At 40.9% G+C, this 21,474-nt stretch overlaps 1 protein-coding gene across 1 annotated transcript in view; it reads right to left on the bottom strand.

Annotated features, from left to right (window-relative positions):
• PPP1R21 (protein phosphatase 1, regulatory subunit 21) overlaps positions 1 to 12,742 on the bottom strand; it is a 69,288-nt gene extending 56,546 nt beyond the window's left edge. The window contains exons 1-2 of the mRNA XM_011936013.1: positions 12,550 to 12,742; positions 2,518 to 2,586 (exon numbers count right to left, since the gene is read on the bottom strand). Of these exons, the coding sequence (XP_011791403.1) occupies positions 2,518 to 2,586; positions 12,550 to 12,606 (126 nt within the window). The 5' untranslated portion in view covers positions 12,607 to 12,742. The remainder of the gene's footprint in view (positions 1 to 2,517; positions 2,587 to 12,549) is intronic.
• Between the last annotated feature and the right edge of the window lie 8,732 nt (positions 12,743 to 21,474).

A 21,474-nucleotide genomic window follows, 5' to 3' on the forward strand; every position in this document is an offset into this window, starting at 1 on the left:
GTTTACCAGTGTCACTGAAACAATTATAAAACATAAGGGTCATGCTTTAACGAACAGATGATTTAACTATATTGAAACAGCAACCTAGGCCAGGTGCAGTGGCTCACGCCTATAATCCCAGAACTTTGGGACGTTGAGGTGGGCGGATCACTTGAGGTCAGGAGTCTGAAACTGGCTTGGCCGACATGACAAAACTCCGACTCTACTAAAAATATCAAAATTAGCCAGGCAGGGTGGTGCATGCCTGTGATCCCAGTGACTCAGGAGGCTGAGGCACAAGAATCGCTCAAACTGGGGAGGCAGAAGTTGCAGTGAGTCGTGATCTTGCCACTGCACTCAGCCTGGGTGACAGCAGGAAAAAAAAAAGGAACAGCAACCTAAAAACCATAGACTAGTGTCTATACTCTATTGACATTACCTGCATGTTGAGAACAGTGCTAGAGGGATAGAACAATATGCTCCTGTTAAGGAGAAAATCATTTTTTTCCTACATTTGTTTAGTAAAACCTTAATTTTCACTTGTAGCTCAAAGGTAAATTCAGGCCGAGCCCATGTCCAAACCATCATGTCTTTCGAATTTTAAAACTTCAAATCAATGAACACTCATTATACCTCACTGAAGGGATAAACCCAGTAATAAAATTAAAAGCCTACTGTAACACAGGACATCCTAATATTCCTGTCTATCAAACTGGCATACTGTCACTTGGTGTACTATAATTACAACGACTACTGTAATAAATATTAAAAAAATTTATTTTTTCTCATAATTTATATTCTTATAATTATAATATACAATTATGCTTCTAGTTCTTAAAATGAACTAATGCTCCAACTCCATTAGCCAATCATTAATTTCAGAAAACATCTATCCCAGCCTTTCGTTAAACTCCAGTTTCTGTAATGGGGATGATAATGTTATCTGAGCTCATAGGGTTGTTGTGAACACTAAATGAGATAATGGATACAATGTACTTAGCACAATGCCTGGTATACGGTGAGTGCTCAATCAATAGAACCAGCTGTCACCACTCCTACCACTGTTCCTACCATTGCTGCCATCACAGAGTTAATCAAACACAACCAGCAACAGGAGGGTATGAAACACCAGCGCAGGCTACTAGGACAAACTAGGAAAGACCTTCCCCAGCAATAAGTTTAAATATTATTGGGAGATATAATGATCATTTCTTCAACAATTTTGCTAAAATAATAACTTGACTAATAAATTCTGACTATAAAGCTTCTTTTTTAATCATCTTGGCTTGGGTGCAGAGAGCCTGGAAGTATGGGTGGGGTGTTGAGAACCATCTCAGCCCTTAGACTGTGCTAACCGCACCTAAGAAGGAGACACTCAGAGACAGATTTCTCTCCTATAGGATCCAACAACTGACTACCTAAAAGGACAATTTCTGTGGCTTGGTTGCCTACGTGGAGCCACCTTAGACATATTACTCATCAGGGGCTTCTCCAGAAAGAGATGGGAGTAAGAAGAATCCTAATCCCATCTGTCTAAAGAGAGCAGAAGGAGCAAGTAAGGGAAAGAGCAAGAGTGAGCTAGACAGTATATTTAACTGAAACTTGGCCAAGAAGAAATCCAAATCCTAGGATTAATTTATCCATTTAAAAATATTGGCTGGGCGCGGTGGCTCAAGCCTGTAATCCCAGCACTTTGGGAGGCCGAGACGGGTGGATCACGAGGTCAGGAGATCGAGACCATCCTGGCTAACACGGTGAAACCCCGTCTCTACTAAAAATACAAAAAATGAGCCGGGTGAGGTGGCGGGCGCCTGTAGTCCCAGCTACTCGGGAGGCTGAGGCAGGAGAATGGCGTAAACCCGGGAGGTGGAGCTTGCAGTGAGCTGAGATCCAGCCACTGCACTACAGCCTGCGTGACAGAGCAAGACTTCGTCTCAAAAAAAAAAAAAAAATCACTAAGCAATATTTACTACATGCCTACTAGAAATGAGGCAGAAACAAATTCTTTCATCTATCATTTCTCCCCTCAGTTACAAAAGTGCTGACAGTAAAATATATCATTCAAAGAGTATCCTGATTAACACAGGTTATTACTATTAAATAGTTCAACTAAAGGCAAGATTTAGGGGCTAAATGATTCACACAATGGAATCTACTTATTAGAGACCTCCCATCTGCTGAGAGGGATTCAAATAAGAATATGACATAGCCTCCCTCAGAGAGCTGTCTGATGACAACTGATAAGAAGCCTCAATAATCCAGATAAACTGAGCTAAGTGAAGGCCTTGAGGCACAGGAGTAAGGCACTAGACAAAGTCACATAATATCTTTTTTATAATTTTTAGCTAAGGAAAGTAAAGTACCTCATATTCTTACCTAAGCAAGTAGGAAAATTAACCACAAAAAACTGTATTACTGTCCCTTATCCCTAGTGAATCAGTGTCAGAGTTGGAACTTTAACCCAGAAAACCCAATGAACCTGTTTTGAGCAACACCAAATGCTAATAACCCTCACAACACAAATATCCTGTTGCCCACCTTTAAAGCTGCAGAATTTGCTTGTTCATCCACAACACCTTTTTTCAGAACCTGATTCTGAGCCCGAAGCTGAAAACAGAGAAAGCAATAATTAATTTTTAATATAAAGCAATTGGTTATATCAAGGAAACCACATCAATTTTACAGGCAACATTACATTACACTGAGTAACTAAGTAGCTTCTCACAAATATATGAGAACAAAAAAGTATTAGACCCAAAGAGGGTAGTAGATAGAATAATTCACCATTTTACAGATAAGGACACACAGGCTGAGTTGCCTAATGACATAACAAAAATCAATGGCAAAACTGGGACTAAAATCCAGTCTCCTAATTTCTAGTGTGTCACTCTTTCTATAAAACCAAGACCCATCCCTAAATAAAAACTAATACAATAAATAACAGGGTACTGAATATGCCATGTTCCTTGAAATTCTGACACACAATTCATTTGTAAAATACATACAACTGGACAAATTATTAAGTAAGAATTTCACAGAAAATAAAAATGTTGGGGCATCAACATACCCAGCAGGACACTGTGCCTGATATTAGACATGCAAATGTCATCATCGACAATGGCTTCAGGCATCAGCTGGGGCAGGCTTCAGGCATCAGCTGGGGCAGTATACAAAAGCAACTACGAAGCAGGCTCCACTCAAAAGTTAGTAATAATACCAACTTACATCTGAATGTTCACTACAAACCAGACACCATCCTAAGTACTTTCATGTATTACTTCATCTAATCCTCACAATCCTATGAAGTGGATACTCTAATTACCTCCATTTTACAGATGAGGAAACTGAGGCACAGAGAAGTTCACTAGCAATGCTGAGATTCAGACTCTACCAGTTTGGATTCCAAAGTCATAATGTCAATTAGACAATATTGGCTATTTCACAAAGCTACATGTAAGTGAAAAAAGCAGTGAGCTGGAGAGGCGAGAGATGCCTTTCGAGAAAGAGGTAAAACTTGGGCTTTTTTTCACAGTTAATTATTAAATATTGAGAAATAACGTTATTTTAAATAAAGTATACAAATCAGAAATTATGCAGCTAAATGCATTTTTACTTATGTATGCATCTATACAACCACCACTGACAGGGTTTTAAAAGATAAAATTTACTTCTGTAATAAGAGGAAAATATTCTCAGCAAAAAGAACATAGAGCACTTAAGTACAAATATACAAGTTCACTGCAGCTGAAGCAAAAGGTTTATAGACTAATATTCCCAGGGCTCAGTGCAGATATCATGAAAGACTAGGTTCTTCTCCGAGAAACTGAAAGAATGAGACATCCTTCTATGTGAGCTTTAGGAAAAAAAAAAAAACCTATTTCTAAAATTAAAAATAAAAAAATTTTAAAAATCTTTCTAATTCTGCATAACTCAGATCTGTCTCCTGAGAAAAGAGAACAGAAACGACCCTTTTCTGTGCCAAAAGAACAGGCATATTTGCATGCTAAATCTTAAACTGAGTATTTAAAACTCAATGGAAAATTTAGCTAAGATTCTGAGATAAAATGCAAGAATACTGCAGGATATTCAACAGTTTAAGCAAAAGACAGACTAAAGAGATGAGATTCTTCTATTTTTAGAAAGTTAGAGATGACAGTTCATTACCACAATAGAAAGCAGATCCAAATCTTTGCTCTGCCATTTATTAGACAATATAAACTTGGTAAATTCACTTAACCTTTCTGAGCTTCAGCTATATGGTCTATAGAATGGGTAAATTCATTTACCCCATGTTTCTTCTTCTGAGGCTACTGTGAGAACCAGATAAGAAACCTATGTCAAAGCACTTTCTAAACTATAAAATGCTCCACAAATGGAAACAGAACACTTATGATTAGAACAGATTCAAAATGACAACAGATACCTTTATTATATCTGCATGGTTTGCATGGTGTAAGTCATTGTACACCTTGATTGATATGGGGGAGAGATATAAAAGATGTGGTCTCTATTTTCAAAGAACTTACACTTTAAAAGGGAAGATAAAATATTAAAAGATAACTAGCAATACTAGTATTTCCTGCTTGGAAAAAAAAAGTAGAAGATATTAAATTCTCTAGAACATGGGTTGGCCAACTAAGGTCTGAGGGCCAAACCGGCATGCTATTTTTAAAGTTTTATTGGAACACAGCCATACTCATTCATTTACGTACTGTCTACGGTTGCTTTTGAGGTACAATGGAAGACATGAGTAGCTGCAACAGAAACCACATAGCCTCAAGCCTAAAATATTTACTGTGTGGCCTCTTACAGAGTTTGGCAACCTCTGCTCTAGAAGTTCAAAAGAGAGAAATACCACTTTCATGTTGATTTCCATGAAGCAGTGTTCTACTTTTTAAGCAAATATCAACATACCCTTGAATAATGTGCTACTTAGCAGAATTCAATAAATACTTTCAAATCCATGTAGCCAAAAAAATAACAATACTGCTTCAGTCTTTAGATTTTATTTTATAAACCTAAAGTCTTTAGATTTTATTTCATATCCCTGTCTTAGCTGCGATCTGTAATCTCTTACATGTCTTCATTGTGTGGTATTTAGAAACTCCTAATGACTACTTCAAGGACTAAGAACGAAGCTTGAAGTTCACTGAACTGATAATTTCCTGTAGGACCAGAAAGACAGCAATTAATTTTAAGAAAAATAACCTCATCTTTCATTCCTAAGGCACACTGAAGAGTATTTAAAGCAAACTGAACAGACTGCTTTGTTAAAAAGCAAAATGAAACTTTCAAGCTATTGCTGTTAGGAATTTAATATAACTGATTATAACAAAAAAAAATTAGGATTTTCCTTTGGAAAATACTTTTTGCTAAACTGGTAACTCAAACACGGTTTCAATGAAACCATTTAACAGACAATGCAGCTTTTTAAGCAACTGTTATCTGAAACACCTTTCTATTACTTGGTAGGTAGAAATGAAGGAAGATGATAAGCTTGCATACTCTACTGCCATTTTAACTACTCTTTGTGGCATCTGACGTTTTTCTGCATTTCAGCATCACTTCTGCCACTCTTACTGCATTACTGAATGAGCAGCTTATAAAATGCTGCGCTGCTCTTATTAGCCTGATTTTTTAAAATTATTTATTTATTTATTTATTTTCAGACTGACTCTTGCTCTGTTGCCCAGGCTGAAGTGTAGTGGTGTGATCTCAGCTCACTGCAGCCTCCACCTCTTGGGTTCAGGCGATTCTCCTGCCTCAGCCTCCCGAGAAGCTGGGATTATAGGCATGCACCACCACACCTGGCTAATTTTTTTATTTTTAGTAGAGACAGGGTTTCACCATGTTGGCCAGGCTGGTCTTGAACTCCAGGCCTCAAGTGATCTGCCTGCCTCAGCCTCCCAAAGTGCTGGGATTACAGGCGTGAGTCACCACATCCAGCCAGCCTGCTCTTTTAGAATCTTTCTTTCTCTGCACCAGTATTCACCACAGAGGGGAGGGAAATGAACGCTGTTTCTGTTTCAGATGTAGGTATAAGATTACCGGATGGTCACTACTGCCTCTAGGAGTCCAGAATGGAGACTCCAATGCATATGACATAACTGAGAAACAATTGCCCTGAAGTCTCTATTAGTACAGTAAAACTCTCCGACAGATGATAGAGCTTATTTTCAACAGCTGTGCACCAAGCTCTTCTGTGCCATTCAGTGGGGGAAGAGTACCTCTGAATCCCTCTTAATCCTTTTAAATCTCATACTTCCTTGTTTTCTAATCTTCTGATTCATTTTACCCTTACTTTGAAAGCACAGCCCTTCCTCCGTTTGGCCAACCAAATCCCACCTGTTCTCTAGGATCCTACTTTTTACCTCTGGCCCTACTTCCTCCATAATTTTTCCTAATCACTCCCTGACTCCCTGTGGCCCACAGAGAGTCTGTGCCTCAGTTCCTTTGGCACTTACTAACAACAAAACATCTCTTATTAAACTATTCAGTTTTAATTTTACTTCTAAAATCAGTAAATTTTACATTTTACTAATGTACATATTTCTGTATAGGCTGGGCGTGGTGGCTCACGCCCGTAATCATAGCACTTTGGGAGGCCAAGGTGGGCAGATCACCTGAGGTCAGGAGTTCAAAACCAGCCTAGCCAACATGGCAAAACCCCATATCTATTAAAAATACAAAAATTAGCCAGGCACAGTGGCAGGTGCCTGTAATCCCAGGTACTTGGGAGGCTGAGGCAGGAGAATTGCTTGAACCCAGGAGACAGAGGTTGCAGTGAGCCAAGATCACACCACTGCACTCCAGCCTGGGAGACAGAGCAAATCAATCAATCAATCAATCAATTTCTGTATTCATTTCCCACCTGCCAACTTAAACTATTCTCCATGGTAAAGACTACAGTATACTTCCTTGTATTCCTGCCTGCAATGAAAGATCAATGCTATGGATAGAGAAGGAACTCAATAAATTTTTAGTTAATTAATCAGATCAGTTATTTGATTGATCAAATTAATCAAATCAATGTTATACTACATATAAAGGTGTTTAAATGTAACACATTATATAAGAGATTGCCATTACTTTAACAGTTCTCTTTGAAGACTCTCCAAATAATGACTCATGGTCCTACTGGACACCAAAAATCCTTAAAAGCCTTGAGCCTAACTCTCTAATGACCAGTGCCCAGACCTGCTCTTTATAACTCTGGTTCTGGAATAGCCCAGCTTCAGTCAGGCCTATCACACAGCTGTTTCTCCTAGGACAGAGAGTGGTGGTAAGCTCACTATGACTTCTCTCATGCCACTCTGACAATATGTGATAGACTAAATGGCCCAAGATTGGGGATTTATTACCTTCAATCACAAAACGCTGGAAGAATTTGTGGGGAAAGTGAGATGAACCACTCATATGCATTTTCTCAGCTAATCTCAAAATCTTCTGTGTTAGAACCACTTTTACATGACCGTCTTCATGCAATGGACTTTTCTTTGACATGTATACGTATTTTATAACCCTATAAAACAAACCTTTAAACATACAGTCTTTTCTTCAATATATAGTGATGTGTGCAAGACAACCCCACACCACGCTAAAACCCTGATTCAAAGCTTCAGAATACTGAAGTCATGTGCAGACCCCAGCTGCAGTATCTGGCCTGGATGACCCCTAAAACGCCTTCCAGTTCTAACATTTTAAGTATTCCAAATTACTGGGAATCCTACTTAGTCTTTCTTTCTGCCTACTTACTTGTTCCTATTCCAGGACAGGGATGAAGTATGTGCAGGCTACATATTATGCAGTAGCTGGGGTTACTTTGTCACTGAGGCAGGAAAAAACTCACATCTGCCTCAAATGGCATCCTTTCTCCTGCTCCTGCTCTCATGCAGGGAAACTCACTAGGATAAAAACCCCAACCCTTGCAGTTTAGCTGACCCTCCATGAACAGGTGAGTAAATCAGTTAAACTAAAGAGGAAGAGGAGGTTGCCCCTTGTCTTTCTAGGGCCTTGTCCCAAGTGTAGTCTTTGGACAGCTGCAATAGTATCACCTGAAAGCAGAATCTCAGGCCCCACCCCAGACCTACTAACCCAGAATCTGCAGTTTAACAAGGTCTTCAAGTGAGTAATTTAGACATTTACGTCTGTGATGCACAGACCCAGGGTCTAAGCTAGCACTGTCCAACAGAGTACTCAATAGCTACATGTGGCCATTTAAATTAAATTATTCAAATTAAATAAAACCTAAAATTCAGTTCCTCAGTCACACACTAGCTACGTTTCAAGCACTCAACAGCCATGCATGGCTAGTGGTTACCCTGCTGGACAGCACAGATACAGAACATTTTCATTCTCATGGAAACTTCCATTGGATAGCACTGAACACAAACCTGTTTTCCAACCCAACTTTACTAGTGAATCCTACCTACACATCAGGGTCAAAAAAAAAAAAAAAGCTCATACTCAATTTTAACCCTATTCAGCTCCTGAATCTATTTCTCTATAAAAGTGGGTGATAAATCAGGTACTGCCAAATCCTGTTATCTGGAGAGCAAACACGCTGGATCAAAACTGATCCTTTCTCAATATGAGGAGCTGTGTACTAAGAGTAGAAGTCTAAAAAGTTCCCAAAGGCAATCCCCTTTGCAAGTAAAGGAAGCATCAATTGCAAAGTAAACTGTAGAGAAATAATGGATGTTTGGCTTTCCTGCTGGCATCCACTGTCTCAAAAAAAACAAAAAAAAAGCTTTAAAAAGATTATCTTTATTTCTGCCAAGGCTACACTCCCAATACCATTCCTTGAGCAATGATTTTCAAATGTTAGCATGAATCCAATCACTGGATAGGTTTGTTACAACACAGATTGCTGGGTCTCACTGCTAGCTTCAGATGCAGTAGTGCAGGGTGGACCCAAGAATTTACATTTCGAACCCACTCCCAGATGATGTTGTTTCAGGTCCCACACTTTGAGAATCACTGACCCAGGGTAACACAAACACTGGGAAGACAGAACTTGAAACTTGCTTACACACATACCACGGTGCCAGCCAAGAGTGCTCCCATAAAGAAAGCAGGCTAAAATCAAATGAGCCAGAACTGAGCACTTTTTGCCTCTCTTCTCCACAATGAGATACAACAGAGCATCAGAAGCTGAGCAGGTCACGGAAGAAACAGCAAGTCAGAAATGGTTGTTCATCCTTAATCTATAATGTAGCAACTGAGGTCTTGATTAACTTTCCCTCACATCTCAAGGAGGTAACTTGCATCTGTTATTTATTAACTTCACACACCTCTGAAAACCAACTTCTACACATTCATTCTCCCTCCCCAAACTCTACTGAACCTGAAATTTTAAAAACCTCAAGTGACCCTCTAATTGCCCAAACCACTGGGTCTTAATCTCCATTTTTACTAACCTTTCCATAACACTTTCTTTTAGCAACCTGTTTGCCTCAGCAGTTCTCATTTGCTTTGACCTCCACAGTTCATCTTTTATCTAACTGGACTCTCTGTAATGGGAGCTCCTCAGACCACTATTTGTTTCTTTTTTTTTTTTTTTCCTTCCTTTTCAAGAGGAAAGATTATGAGTGGTGGGACCTTTCCTGGAACAAAGGCTGAAATCTGCATTAAAGAAGAGTAAGACTCTGCCAGTGTCCTTGGCTTAGAGATCATGCTTGCTGCTCTCTTGATGGGCTTCCTTCTCCAGATTAAGAGGACATCTTTTTCCTTTGTATCCTAAATAAGGCAGAAAAATTACGTAACTGGATTTCAACATCAGCCCACGATACTTGTACCAGGGAAGGTAATAAAAAGGTGGAATACCTTAGGCACAGGGCTGGAAAGAGCACAGATCTTATCTAGAAATTGCCTGCTACTAGAATTGACAGGGAATAAAAAGCACAAGAAATCTTTTTTTCAGGATCTGTTCTCTTGTGTTCTGAAATTCCCATCACATTGCAATTAAAAGAATGAAAACTGGCCTGGTCCAATAGGGGAGATGACCCCAAGTCTGGCAGGCCTCCTACAGTCTCCTTAGCATCTCTTCCTCCTCCAGGCACATCCTTCCCACAGGTGTTTCCCAATTTCCACCCTGATTTACTCTCCAAGTGCATTGTGATGGGACTTACTCCAAAAGTGCTAGCCTTTGTCCTGACTTTTAGTCAGTCCATCTCCATTAGAAATTTTCAGCCATTACTTCCAACATCACCTCATACGTGAATAACAAATTCAGTGTGCCTTCCAACCCTAAAATTCCTAGACTGTATCTAACCTCCCTTATAGCCCTTCACTCTGAAGGGGCTCTTCTTCCTGCCAGCCCTCATTGTGTCAGTGGCTCAGAACTGCAGGGACAACTCTGAATCTTCCCACACTCACCAAGTCCCAAAATGAATGAGACGCAAGGATGAATGCCTTGTATCTTTCGTTAGTGCCATGCACATAGCAGGCACTCGAAAAAAAGGAAAGCTGAAAAGCATTTTTTAACCATAATTTCTGAATCAAGCCCCTTCTCTACAGCCCAGAAGTCATTAACTTTATACAAACCTACATTACTCTCCCAAAATCTATTTCAACAGTCTACTGTCTGCTTTTTTCCCCACCAATCTTTCCCTATTTCAATCCATCCTTCACAGTTATCAGTGTCCTTCCTAAAAGTAACGTCATTCCCCTGCTTAACCTTTGGTGTCTCTCCATTACTCAAAAGGTAAAGTTCACTCTTCTTACTTGACATTCACAACCTTTCATGATGGGGTCCAAATTATCTCTCCAACCTCATTTCACCACTCTCTGCCGTGTGAAGGCTCATTAAGATTAATCTTAATGAACTTTCACACCAGCAAACATGGACTGTTCCCTTCGCCTGGAAAGCTACCACTCCCTCATTTCCTCTTCTCTAATCCCCACTATAACCTCAACGTTTACTCAATGTCTTCGGTAGTCCCACTGAACTGACACTTGTCATACTATATCATAACTATGTACTACGTTAGAATACTCCATTAAAGGTGACTTGTTAAGCTGCAACCCTGACTCACTCAACAGACCCTGGCAGACTGCTCACAGGGGGCACATATTGTGTGTTGAACAAGCTTACATACCCAAAAATTTTTCACTTTTTATTACTTTGGGAGGCTATACAATTATTTCAGCAATGTAGTCCCTACTCAAAACATTTTTCGAACGCCCCTCTTGCCATTTGGAATGGCCTTCTGAGCTTGCTGGCTCTCTGGAGAAGAAAATCAGTCCCCTCTCTTTATACTCACGAAACATTTTCTTATTTTTTTCCTTCTTTTCACAGGTGTTGATCATGAAACATTTTCAACCAAAAATAGTAGAGCCAAATTTGAGCATTGCCAACCTCCACCCACCTCCCTTCATCACATGGATTTGTTCCAAACAACTTCTGGCCCTTCAAGCAAGGAAATACTCCTTCAAAAAATGAAGACTTGCCATCACTAACATTGTGCCACAGGCTGTTGAGACAATTTCAAATGGAAATGCAACAAAGTTTTGCTAATGGTAGCATCACTGAAATAAGTATAGTATCTCGAAATATTCCTATTTGATGGTGAGGACTTAAGTGTGTATGTTTAGGCACTGGTTTTATTTTTCAAAGAATATTTCATCTTGCTATTATTGAATGAAATCCTAACGTATAAAATGTGTCTCAGTTTCTCCAAATTGCAAAAAGGGATTACCATCTTCCCACTGACTCCATGAATGCCAAGATCACTGAAAACTGAGCTTAATGATTGTTGAATCAATTTCCAAAGATGCAAAATTCTGCTTTAATAACTTCATTAAAATAGTCTTAAACTAGAAACACTCTACCCAGAAACTGCAGCATCCTTTTCCAAGGAAAGGGTTCTATCGTTTAAAAGACTGATGCCATAAACACGACAAAGGGGCAGGTCCCCATGTTGCTTAACATGTATTGAGCACCTGCTGGGTGTCTACCCCATTCCAGGTGACCGAGGGACAAGAGAAAGAAAAGGATAGAGCCGTAGCACTCAAGCTTTCAAAATCATTCCTGACAACCTCTTGCTAAAGCAGTGAATACATTCATAACCACGCATCCCTAGTGAAGCAGTTTACCCGAATGTCTCCACCCTCTCGAATTGATTCGGGGGAAGACAAATCTCTTTAACCTCATATCATCCCTGTGGGAGGGGAGAAGGGCTGATCTTCCCCATCCCTAGGCTGAGAAAATTGAGGAATCAGCGAGGGGAGGAGTGGTCCACATCTTTCCCTTCCCTTCTCGGCCAGCATTAGAGGCAAGAAGCCAGAATTTCTGACATCCCAGTCCCAAGCCTGCTACTTCAGTGAAAAGCAAGAATCAAACTCCAGCTCCTTCCTGCAGAAACGCTCACGGACGCAGACACCGCCCGGCCCCATCTCCTAGGAGCTGCAGGTGGAGGCACCGTAATGGTGGACGGAGGCGGCGGAGGGGAAAGGTGGGGCGCGCTCGCGTGCCCCTCCCGCAGTACCCTTCGGTCCCGACAAGTCGCTGCCACGGCAACCCGAGGCCGCAGGGCAGGGGACCCCCTACTCCCAGATCACGATGGGTACCTTCGAGTACTCCTGAGCCAGCTTCTGGTACTTCCCCTGCAACTCAGCCGAGGCCATGGCCTCCCCCTCCCCGTACAGGCCAGGCCGCCCAGGCGGCTCAGCCTGTCTCCCGCCCCCAAACCCAGACACGCTCCCGGGAACGGCTCAGGGAGTCTCTGCCTGGTTGCACACCGCCGCCGCCGCGCCTCCTCCTCCACTTCCGGGTTCGCGGGGTGGGAGGAAGGCGGAGTGGGGCCGGGGCGGAGCGACTACAGAGGGCGGGGAGACGTCTGGCGTCACTGCCCCACCCTTCGCACCCGAATACGTGCGTGCGTAGCGTCACCGGCGTGCCTGGGCTGTACCTCTGGGACCATGGGGCGCCATCTTGACGCATGGTCCAAGATGGCGACCTGGAACGCACAACGAGAGAATCAAGAGGGGAAGAGAATCATGAGAGCCTATAAAATGGGCGTAGGACCTAGGAGAGGGACGATAATTGCGAAGAGCAGAGGGCCGGAAGAAGAAACATTCTAAGCGCGTCAGGAATTCTGGCCGACTCCCCGCACCCCCGGGTTTCCATGGCAACCGCCTGTCGCTAGATAGTTACGTCTTTCACAAGCATGGAAAGATTTTTGTATTCGGCTGTTTTGTTATCCGCATATGATAGCACAGAACATGCTCTGCACTGTAAACTCTCAGACCTCCCCCAAATTGGTAACTTTTGCCGCTGCCACTGGCCCCGGCTCCAAACTTTCACTGTTCTGTATTTTGTCATTGACATTTCTTTGTGTCCGTCTCTACCCACTTCATCCGCCCACTCCTCCCCCTTTACACATACACATCAGAGCTTTTTTCTGGGGACTGAGTAAAAGACCTTTAGGAAATTTCAGGTATTTATTCCTTCTATGCATGCAGAGTAGATATGAACAGCGAAAAAAAAATTGAAGCAAAAATAGTCTGCCTGAGAGATTTTATGCGGATATTGCTTGAATTAAAAGCCTGCCTCCTTCATTTAAATGTTTTAAAGATACTGTTCTAGGTAGTGTATGTGTTGCAGCATTACAATGTTCATTAATAGAGAAATGAGTAAATATGGGGTATATGTTTGCCATAAATTACAATGTGGCAGTTAAAATTAATAACCTAGATCTATATATGTGTATATAAACATGGCAAGCCATGTCACATGTAAAAAGCAAATTGCAGTATACTATAGTATGAAAGGATACTTTTTAAAATACAAAGTAACATTTTTGTTGTTAATGGACACATGTACTAAAAATACAGAAACAGAAACTGGAAGGGAACACTTCAAATTCTGGATAGTAGTTGCCTTTAGTGAGAAAAGGGGAAAGGAGATGAGGGAAGCATAAACTTTCTCCTTATTTCTTTAATTTTTTAAAGTAAGCATAACAACATTTTAACGTTTATTATCTAGGTAATAGGTAGAGGAATATTGGCACTTTAGAATGCTTGAAAATTTCCATGAGTAAAAAAGTATTGGTGCTATTTTTATTTGACTATTAGCCAGAAATTTTATAGTGAATTTTCAGCCATTGTAGTGTGTAAGAGAATTACAAACTTTTAAAAAATGTTCATAGTTTTCAATTTGCTCATAGATCCCACTGTCTAGCAAACTTTCAGAACAATAATTTTAAAAATTATTACTCTTAGTTTTCTATGGCACCACCAAGAGGCAGAATTAAATATTGTAAGTGTATCTCAATGCTATGTAAAATAATGGAATTTTTTATTATTTAAAAAATTGCCGGCCGGGTGCTGTGGCTCACACCTGTAATCCCAGCACTTTGGGAGGCCAAGGCAGGCGGATCACCTGAGGTCGGGAGTTGAAGACCAGCCTGGCCAACATGGTGTAACTCTGTCTCTACAAAAAATGAATCTGGCGTGGTGGCAGGCACCTGTAATCCCAGCTACTTGGGAGGCTGAGGCAGGAGAATTGCTTGAACCCAGGAGGTTGAGGTTGTAGTGAACCGAGATGGCGCCACTGCACTCCAGCCTGGATGACACAGCAAGACTCAGTCTCAAAAAAAAAAAAAAAAAAAAAAAATTGCCATTCCGGAAATGACATTCCAAGGAAAGAATGTGCAGTGTTAGCCAGAGAGTCTGTATAAGTTCATTTTACTGAATTTAGAATTTTATTTTGCACTACTGAATCCAGTTGCTCTATCAGATGCATTGTTTTAAACTCCCAATTGATAGATCTGAATACATTTAAATTAAGAATCTCTTACTGAAAAGACACCATTAAGCAAGTGAAAAGCCAAGCCACAGGGCGAAAGATGTTTTCTATATGTATATCAAACGTAGAAAGGTCTCTTATCCAAATATATAAAGAGCTCTTACAAATCATTAAGGAAAAAAGGCAACCAAATAGAAAAATGGCCAAGAGACTTCCAGAGGGGAAGAGAATCATGAGAGCCTATAGAATGGGCTTCAAAAAGGGAGGTAGACAAATGGCCAATAAACAAGCAATAGGGTGTTCAGTTCCATTAATAAGGAGGAAGTGAAATTCAAACCACAGTGATACACCACAGCACACACACAAAAATGGCTAAAATTAAAAAGACAAGTGTTAGTGGGGATATGAAACGAGAAACTAATAAAATGCTGGTAGGAATGTAAACTGGAAGAGTCAACTACAAAAAATAATCAGTGTTATCTACTTATTTGAAAAGATACTGCTGGGCGCGGTGACTTAACACCTGTTATGCCAGCACTTTGGGAGGCCAAGATGGGTGGATCACCTGAGGTCAGGAGTTTGAGACCAGCCTGGCCAACATTGTGAAACCACGTCTCTACTGAAAATACAAAAAATTAGCTGGGCGTGGTGGCGGGCACCTGTAATCCCAGCTACTCAGGAGCCTGAGGCAGGAGAATCGCTTGAACTCTGAAGGCGGAGATTGCAGTGAGCAGAGGTGGCGCCATTGCACTTCAGCCTGAGCAACAGGAGTGAGACTGTGTCTCAAAAAAGAAGAGAAAAGATACGTACTCATGACCTAGCAATTCTACTCTTATGTAAATGGCCAGTAAAAATGTGCGTGTATTCACCAAGAATATTCACAGCAGCATTATCCATAATAGCCAAAAATGCACAAAAAAGCCTCCAAATGTCTATCAACAAAATGGATAGGTAAATGAGTATTCATTCATGTTATGGAATACTAAACAGCAACAAAAAAGACTGACCTACAGCTGCAGTAAATTTTAGATAAGTCTCAAATAATCCAAAGCAAAAGTCTGATCTTTGAAAACAAATTACGTTGTATGATTTTGTTTACATAGTGTTCAAAGAATGGTAGAACTCAAGTAAAGGTTCAAGTATGCATGCTTGGGTAATAAAACAGGAAAGTGAGGAAGTGATAACCGTAAAAGTCAGGAGCATGATTACTTTTGGGGAGGAGAAAATGGTAACTATTTGTATGGGGAATGAGATGGTGTTCGAGGGTATAGGCAGTGTTCTATTTCTTACCTGTGTAATAATGACACGGCTGTGTTAACTTCATGATAATTCCTTACAAGTTACATATATGTTCTGTGTAGTTTTTTGAATTGGTATTACATTTCACTATATATATATTTTGAGACAGAGTCTCACTCTGTCACCCAGGTTGGAGTGCAGTGGCACAGTCTCTGCTCACTGCAACCTCCGCCTCTGGGTTCAAGTGATTCTCCTGCCTCAGCCTCCCAAGTAGCTGGGACTACAGGCATCTGCGACCGCACCCAGCTAATTTTTGTATTTTTAGTAGGGATGGGTTTCACCATATTGGCCAGGATGGTCTTGAACTCCTGACCTTGTAATCTGCCTGCCTTGGCCTCCCAAAGTGCTGGGATTACAGACGTGAGCCACCGCACCTGGCCAATGAAATTTTTAAAAATCTCAATCGTCTCATGTTTGCCAGCAATAATTTTCAACCTATAAACATAGTATACTTTGAGGAATGGTGTAAAGGAAGGTTGATGGGAATTATAAATACACAAGTGCTAGAATGGTCATTAAGTCACTTAAAAACATACTGCTTGGGCGTTTAAAATTTCAGTTGCAAGTGTCATCAGCTGAACTCAAATTAGCTTGGACTCAGGGAATTTACTGGAAGGATGTGTGGCTATTTCGCAGAAAAACAGGAAGAAATTAGGAGATACAGGACCTCAGACACAACCTAGACCAGAAATCTGAATGCTTCTTCAGCTCTCACATTCTCTGTCTCTTCTTGCAGCTCTATATCAGCTTCTACAGGGCAGCAAGCATAGTTGCCCACTGCACTGAGCCTTCCATCTCATGGTTTTGCTTCCGTTCCCTCCAAAGAAGAACCAGATTGCTTAGCTCCAGTTTGAAAAAATTTCAGGGAGGGTCTGTGATTGGCCCTGCTTCAGTCAGATGCCTATCCCTGGAACAGTCAGATCTAGTTTGAGGTTTTAGTTACACAGGCAGGCAAGTCAGCTGGGAGGACCCCCTAGGTCCTGACCAAGCCAAGACAGACTAGATCACTCTTTCCCCGAACGAATATTTCTGTGGCAGATGCCACCAGGGTAAGCAAGGAATGCACCACCACAGAAGCCAGCAAGGGTCAGAAGGCAGCATCAGGCCCTGCATGATGCAGATCAAGGTTCCCTGCCCTTCCCTTGAAGGCACATACCTAGAAGCCATCTTGGGAGGCGAGAGGGTGAAGACAACTCAGAACAAATGAGCATTTACGAAAGAAGGAACGGTTGTAAACCAAAAGAAAACTGTTTTCACTGAAGAGTCTAGGATAGTATTAACTGAGTTAGCCGTTGCCCTTCCAGTGGAGTATAGACTTTTGAGGAAGACTAGATCTGTCACAGAGAAAGGAGAGGCTGCATTTTCTCTGCATACCTAAGCATAATGTGCATCAATTGTGGTCACACAGCATGAGCAAGAAAAAAGTTTTGCTTGTATTGTTCGCATATCACCCTGAACAATAGATCTGGCATAGAACAGGACTTGGTTCCTTATGCATCATGGAGGGATAGTGATGGAGAACAGAGCTTGCCAGCTCTCATATAGGAGACTGTGCAAGATTAAGTTGGGCCCTGGGGCAGAAAAGGGGACTAAGATGGGAACCATCCAGGTCCTGTCTGAAAGGCTACCTCACTTTTATGTGGAGGATGTTCCATACCACAAAGATTGGATACTTTTGAGGCATGTGGCAGGTGGGTGGGTAGACAGAAAACTGCATAGTAGTGGAAGGGTACATACTTATTTTATTATCGTAGATAATGGCTGATACAAAGATGAAAAGTGAGATACTGAGTGAAGCTTGGCAACCCATGATTTGGAGGACGGGTATCAAGGCTTTAAGATGAAAGAATAGCTCCGGATTTGAGGACTATTTTATTATTTTATTTTATTTTAGATACAGTTTCACTCCATCACCCAGGCTGGAGTGCAGTGATGCAGTCTCAGCTCACTGCAGCATCCACCTCCTGGATTCAAGCAATTCTAGTGCCTCAGCCTCCTAGGTAGCTGGAATTATGGGTGTGCACCACCAGGCCTAGCAAATTTATTTTATTTTATTTATTTATGTATTTATTTTTTTGGTAGAGATGGAGTTTTGCCATGTTGGCCAGGCTGGTCTTGAACTCTTAATTGAGGACTATTTTAAATGCAATGCCTTTTGGATACATAATCTATCCAATCTAACAGTGAGTGACTCATATTTGAATACATTGCACACTTAACCCCTCACATCCCTAAAAATTCACATAATGGGGGCAAAAAATGGGATTTTGCCGACTTACAGCAGGCTCTGGTATGTAGTGTTTACAGTCAATCCTCATTATTTATGGACTCTGTGAATTTGCCTACCAGCTAAAATTTATTTGTCACCCCCAAATCAATACTCACAGTACTTTCATGGTCATTTGTAGACATGCACAGAGCAGTGAAAAGATTTGAGTCACTGGAAGCCCACATTCCCAGCTGCGGTCAGAGAAGACGATGCTCACTTTCCTGTTTCAGCTCTCATATTGTAAATGTGTGATCTTTTTGCTGATCATGTTTTTTGCATTTCTGTTGGTGATTTTGCTCTTTAAAATGACCTGCAAGCAAAGTGCTGAAGTGCCGTCCAGTATTCCTAAGCACCAAAAGGCTGTGGTGTGCCTAATGGAGAAAATACAGATGTATGATAAGTTCTATTCAGGCATGAGTTATAGTGCTGTTTGATGTTAATGAATTAACAATATATATTAGTAAGGTATCTTTAAACACAAACACACATAAAACAAAGTTATATATTGATCGGCTGATGAAAATGTTATGACCAGAGGGTCACAGGAACTTAACCCTGTATTTTCCTGAGGAGTAATGTGATTTGCTGATTCAGTGTTTGCTGCAATTTTTAGAGTACAACTACTATAAGTAATGAGAACGAATTGTTTATAGATCGAGAACAGTGTGGAACTTCCCTTCGTCACACAAACAATGATTGATTATGCCATCAGTAGAGTCGTGTGTTTACTATCTTGGCTGTGGGATACATTTTCCATGTTTGCGCACACTTGAAAATCAAGAGCTTCTTTCACGTTTCAGGGCTCTCTCCACGTCCTTTAAACCATGCATTCTACTTCATAGTAACTTGTTGAATGTGGCAGCTACTACAGTGATATTGGAAGACCAGTTAGCCCCGCTAGCACTTCCCCAAACAGTCACTAAAATAACTAAGCAAAGATTTTCTCTGGCCTGGTTTTACAGTCCCCATGGCTGGTTACCATACTTGATTACTGGGCTAACGAACAATTAAGATGTATATGTGGAAGGACGTAGGGGAAGATTTAAGGAAGGCACCTGGTGGGCTTTTTATTACAACATACTGTCCTTGTTGTTATTTTTGTTTTTAATCCAGTGCAAAAATGCATGTCACTCTATCTTAAATTGAAAGGAAAAGAGGAGAGGGGTGGGCAAGGAAGAAAAGAACTTTCCTTCACGTGATTTTCTCTTGAGCAACTAGCTCCAAAGTTCAGGTTTAATAAGTGCTCACTCACTGAGGCAAAAATCTGAACAAATTCTGATGATTTGCAACTTTGAGGAGTCCTACTAAAAATAGGAATTCAGTACTTTGAAGTTTTGCAATTTTTTTTTTTGACTTTACCCCAGTGCTTTTCCTGTCTCAGTTACAGCCACACAGAAGACCAACTGAGCAAGCACAGAGTCCTGACGTATCTTGTCCAAAGTCACATGGCGGCACAGCAGAACTGAAACCAGGACCCAGGTACTCCACCTCTACTGCAGATTGTACTTTCCCTAAGTTAGGCTAGTGCTCCCATGTGGGAAACCCTTTACTCTTTAGCTTAAAAAGAAGAAGAATGAGTTCTAGACCGCGGTGAAGTGCCAAACGAGCCTTATATTTCTCAGTATTTGTTTGAACTTGTACCTTCACAAAAACATAGCATTGGAGTTGTTTGGAGGGGATCAGGGGATCAGGGTGGGCAGATAAAAGTATCCAGTACGTTTTTTGCTCACAAAATCCAAGAGCAGGGTCTCAGGGAGTGGGTGGGAAGCAGACACAGTAACATTTTACAGCTCGAACTTCATCTCTCTCCACTTCTCTCCTTCTATCTCTGCTTCATTCTTGTTTATTCTCTTCTCCCAAAACTGGTTTTTTTTCCTGCCTGCCTATTTAATGGCAGGAAATAGCCACATACAGCACCCAGATTTATATAAATTAGCATACTAGATTTTTTTAAGTTTATGACTTTTTATCATGGACAGTTTTAAAAGATGTGCAAAAATAAAAATAAGAGTGTAGTGAACCCCATGTACCCATTACCCAGTCTCAGCAGTTCCCAACTTTAGGTCTATAACTCCATCCACGTTCTCTCACTCCACTTGATCATCTGAAATAAATCTCAGACATTATTTTATGCTTAAATATTTCAGTATACATCTCTAAGAGAAAAGAGCTTCCCTGGTCCTTTTTTATTGATGGAAGTCTGGCTCTGTTGCCCAGGCTGGAGTGCGGTGGCACCATCTCAGCTCAGTGCAGCCTTCACCTCCTGGGTTCAAGTAAGTCTCTTGAGTGGGATTACAGGCACCCACCACCACGCCCAGCTAATTTTTTTGTTTTGTTTTTTTTGTACAGACGGGGTTTCACCATTTGGTCAGGTTGGTCTCAAACTTGTGACCTCAAGTGATCAGCCCACCTCGGCCTCCCAAAGTGCTGGGATTATAGGCGTGAGCCACCACGCCCAGCCCGAGCTCCCCCTTTTTTACATAATTATTAACTAAAGTGCATACTTTATTCATATTCCCTAAGGTGTTTTTGCTGTTTTTTTTCTGACATCTTTTTTCTCTTCTTGACCATGACAGTTTCTCAGACTCTCCTTATTTTTGCTGACCTGGATAGTTTTTAGGAATATTGGTCAGGTATTTTGTACAGCATGCCTCAGTTGGAATTTGACTAATGTTTCCATATGATTACTGGGACCGAATTTTTGGGAGGAAAAACAGATAAAGTGTAATTTTCAATATATTATATTAAGGGCACATACTAGAAACGTGTTAATCTTGATAATCTTGATAACCTATGTGAATGTTGTCACAATCAAAGTAGAGTCACTAGTACTTAAAAACAAAAAACCTTAACAAAGAAAGACCGGGGAGGCCTTGAAAAGAGGGTTCTCACACTTGTATACCCGGTAGCAAAAAAGACTCTGGAAAAACCACGACCTTACACAAATGCTATCGCAACATTAAACAAAAAATAGTTCTGCGGGGACAGCTGCCCAGCAACTGTCTGCCCAAACTTGGCCTGACTGGCGTTAGGGCGTTATCCTTGTTACTGATCTTCGTGGCCAAAGATAATTTTTTTGAAACAACTGTGTAATCTTTCTCATTTTCTTCTTTTAAAAACCTTTGTCTTCCTTTATCTCCCGGAATACACACATAGTTAACTATGGCATTCGTACGTA

The sequence above is a fragment of the Colobus angolensis genome, unplaced genomic scaffold, assembly GCF_000951035.1.
Source record: "Colobus angolensis palliatus isolate OR3802 unplaced genomic scaffold, Cang.pa_1.0 Scaffold15, whole genome shotgun sequence".
Classification (NCBI taxonomy): domain Eukaryota; kingdom Metazoa; phylum Chordata; class Mammalia; order Primates; family Cercopithecidae; genus Colobus; species Colobus angolensis.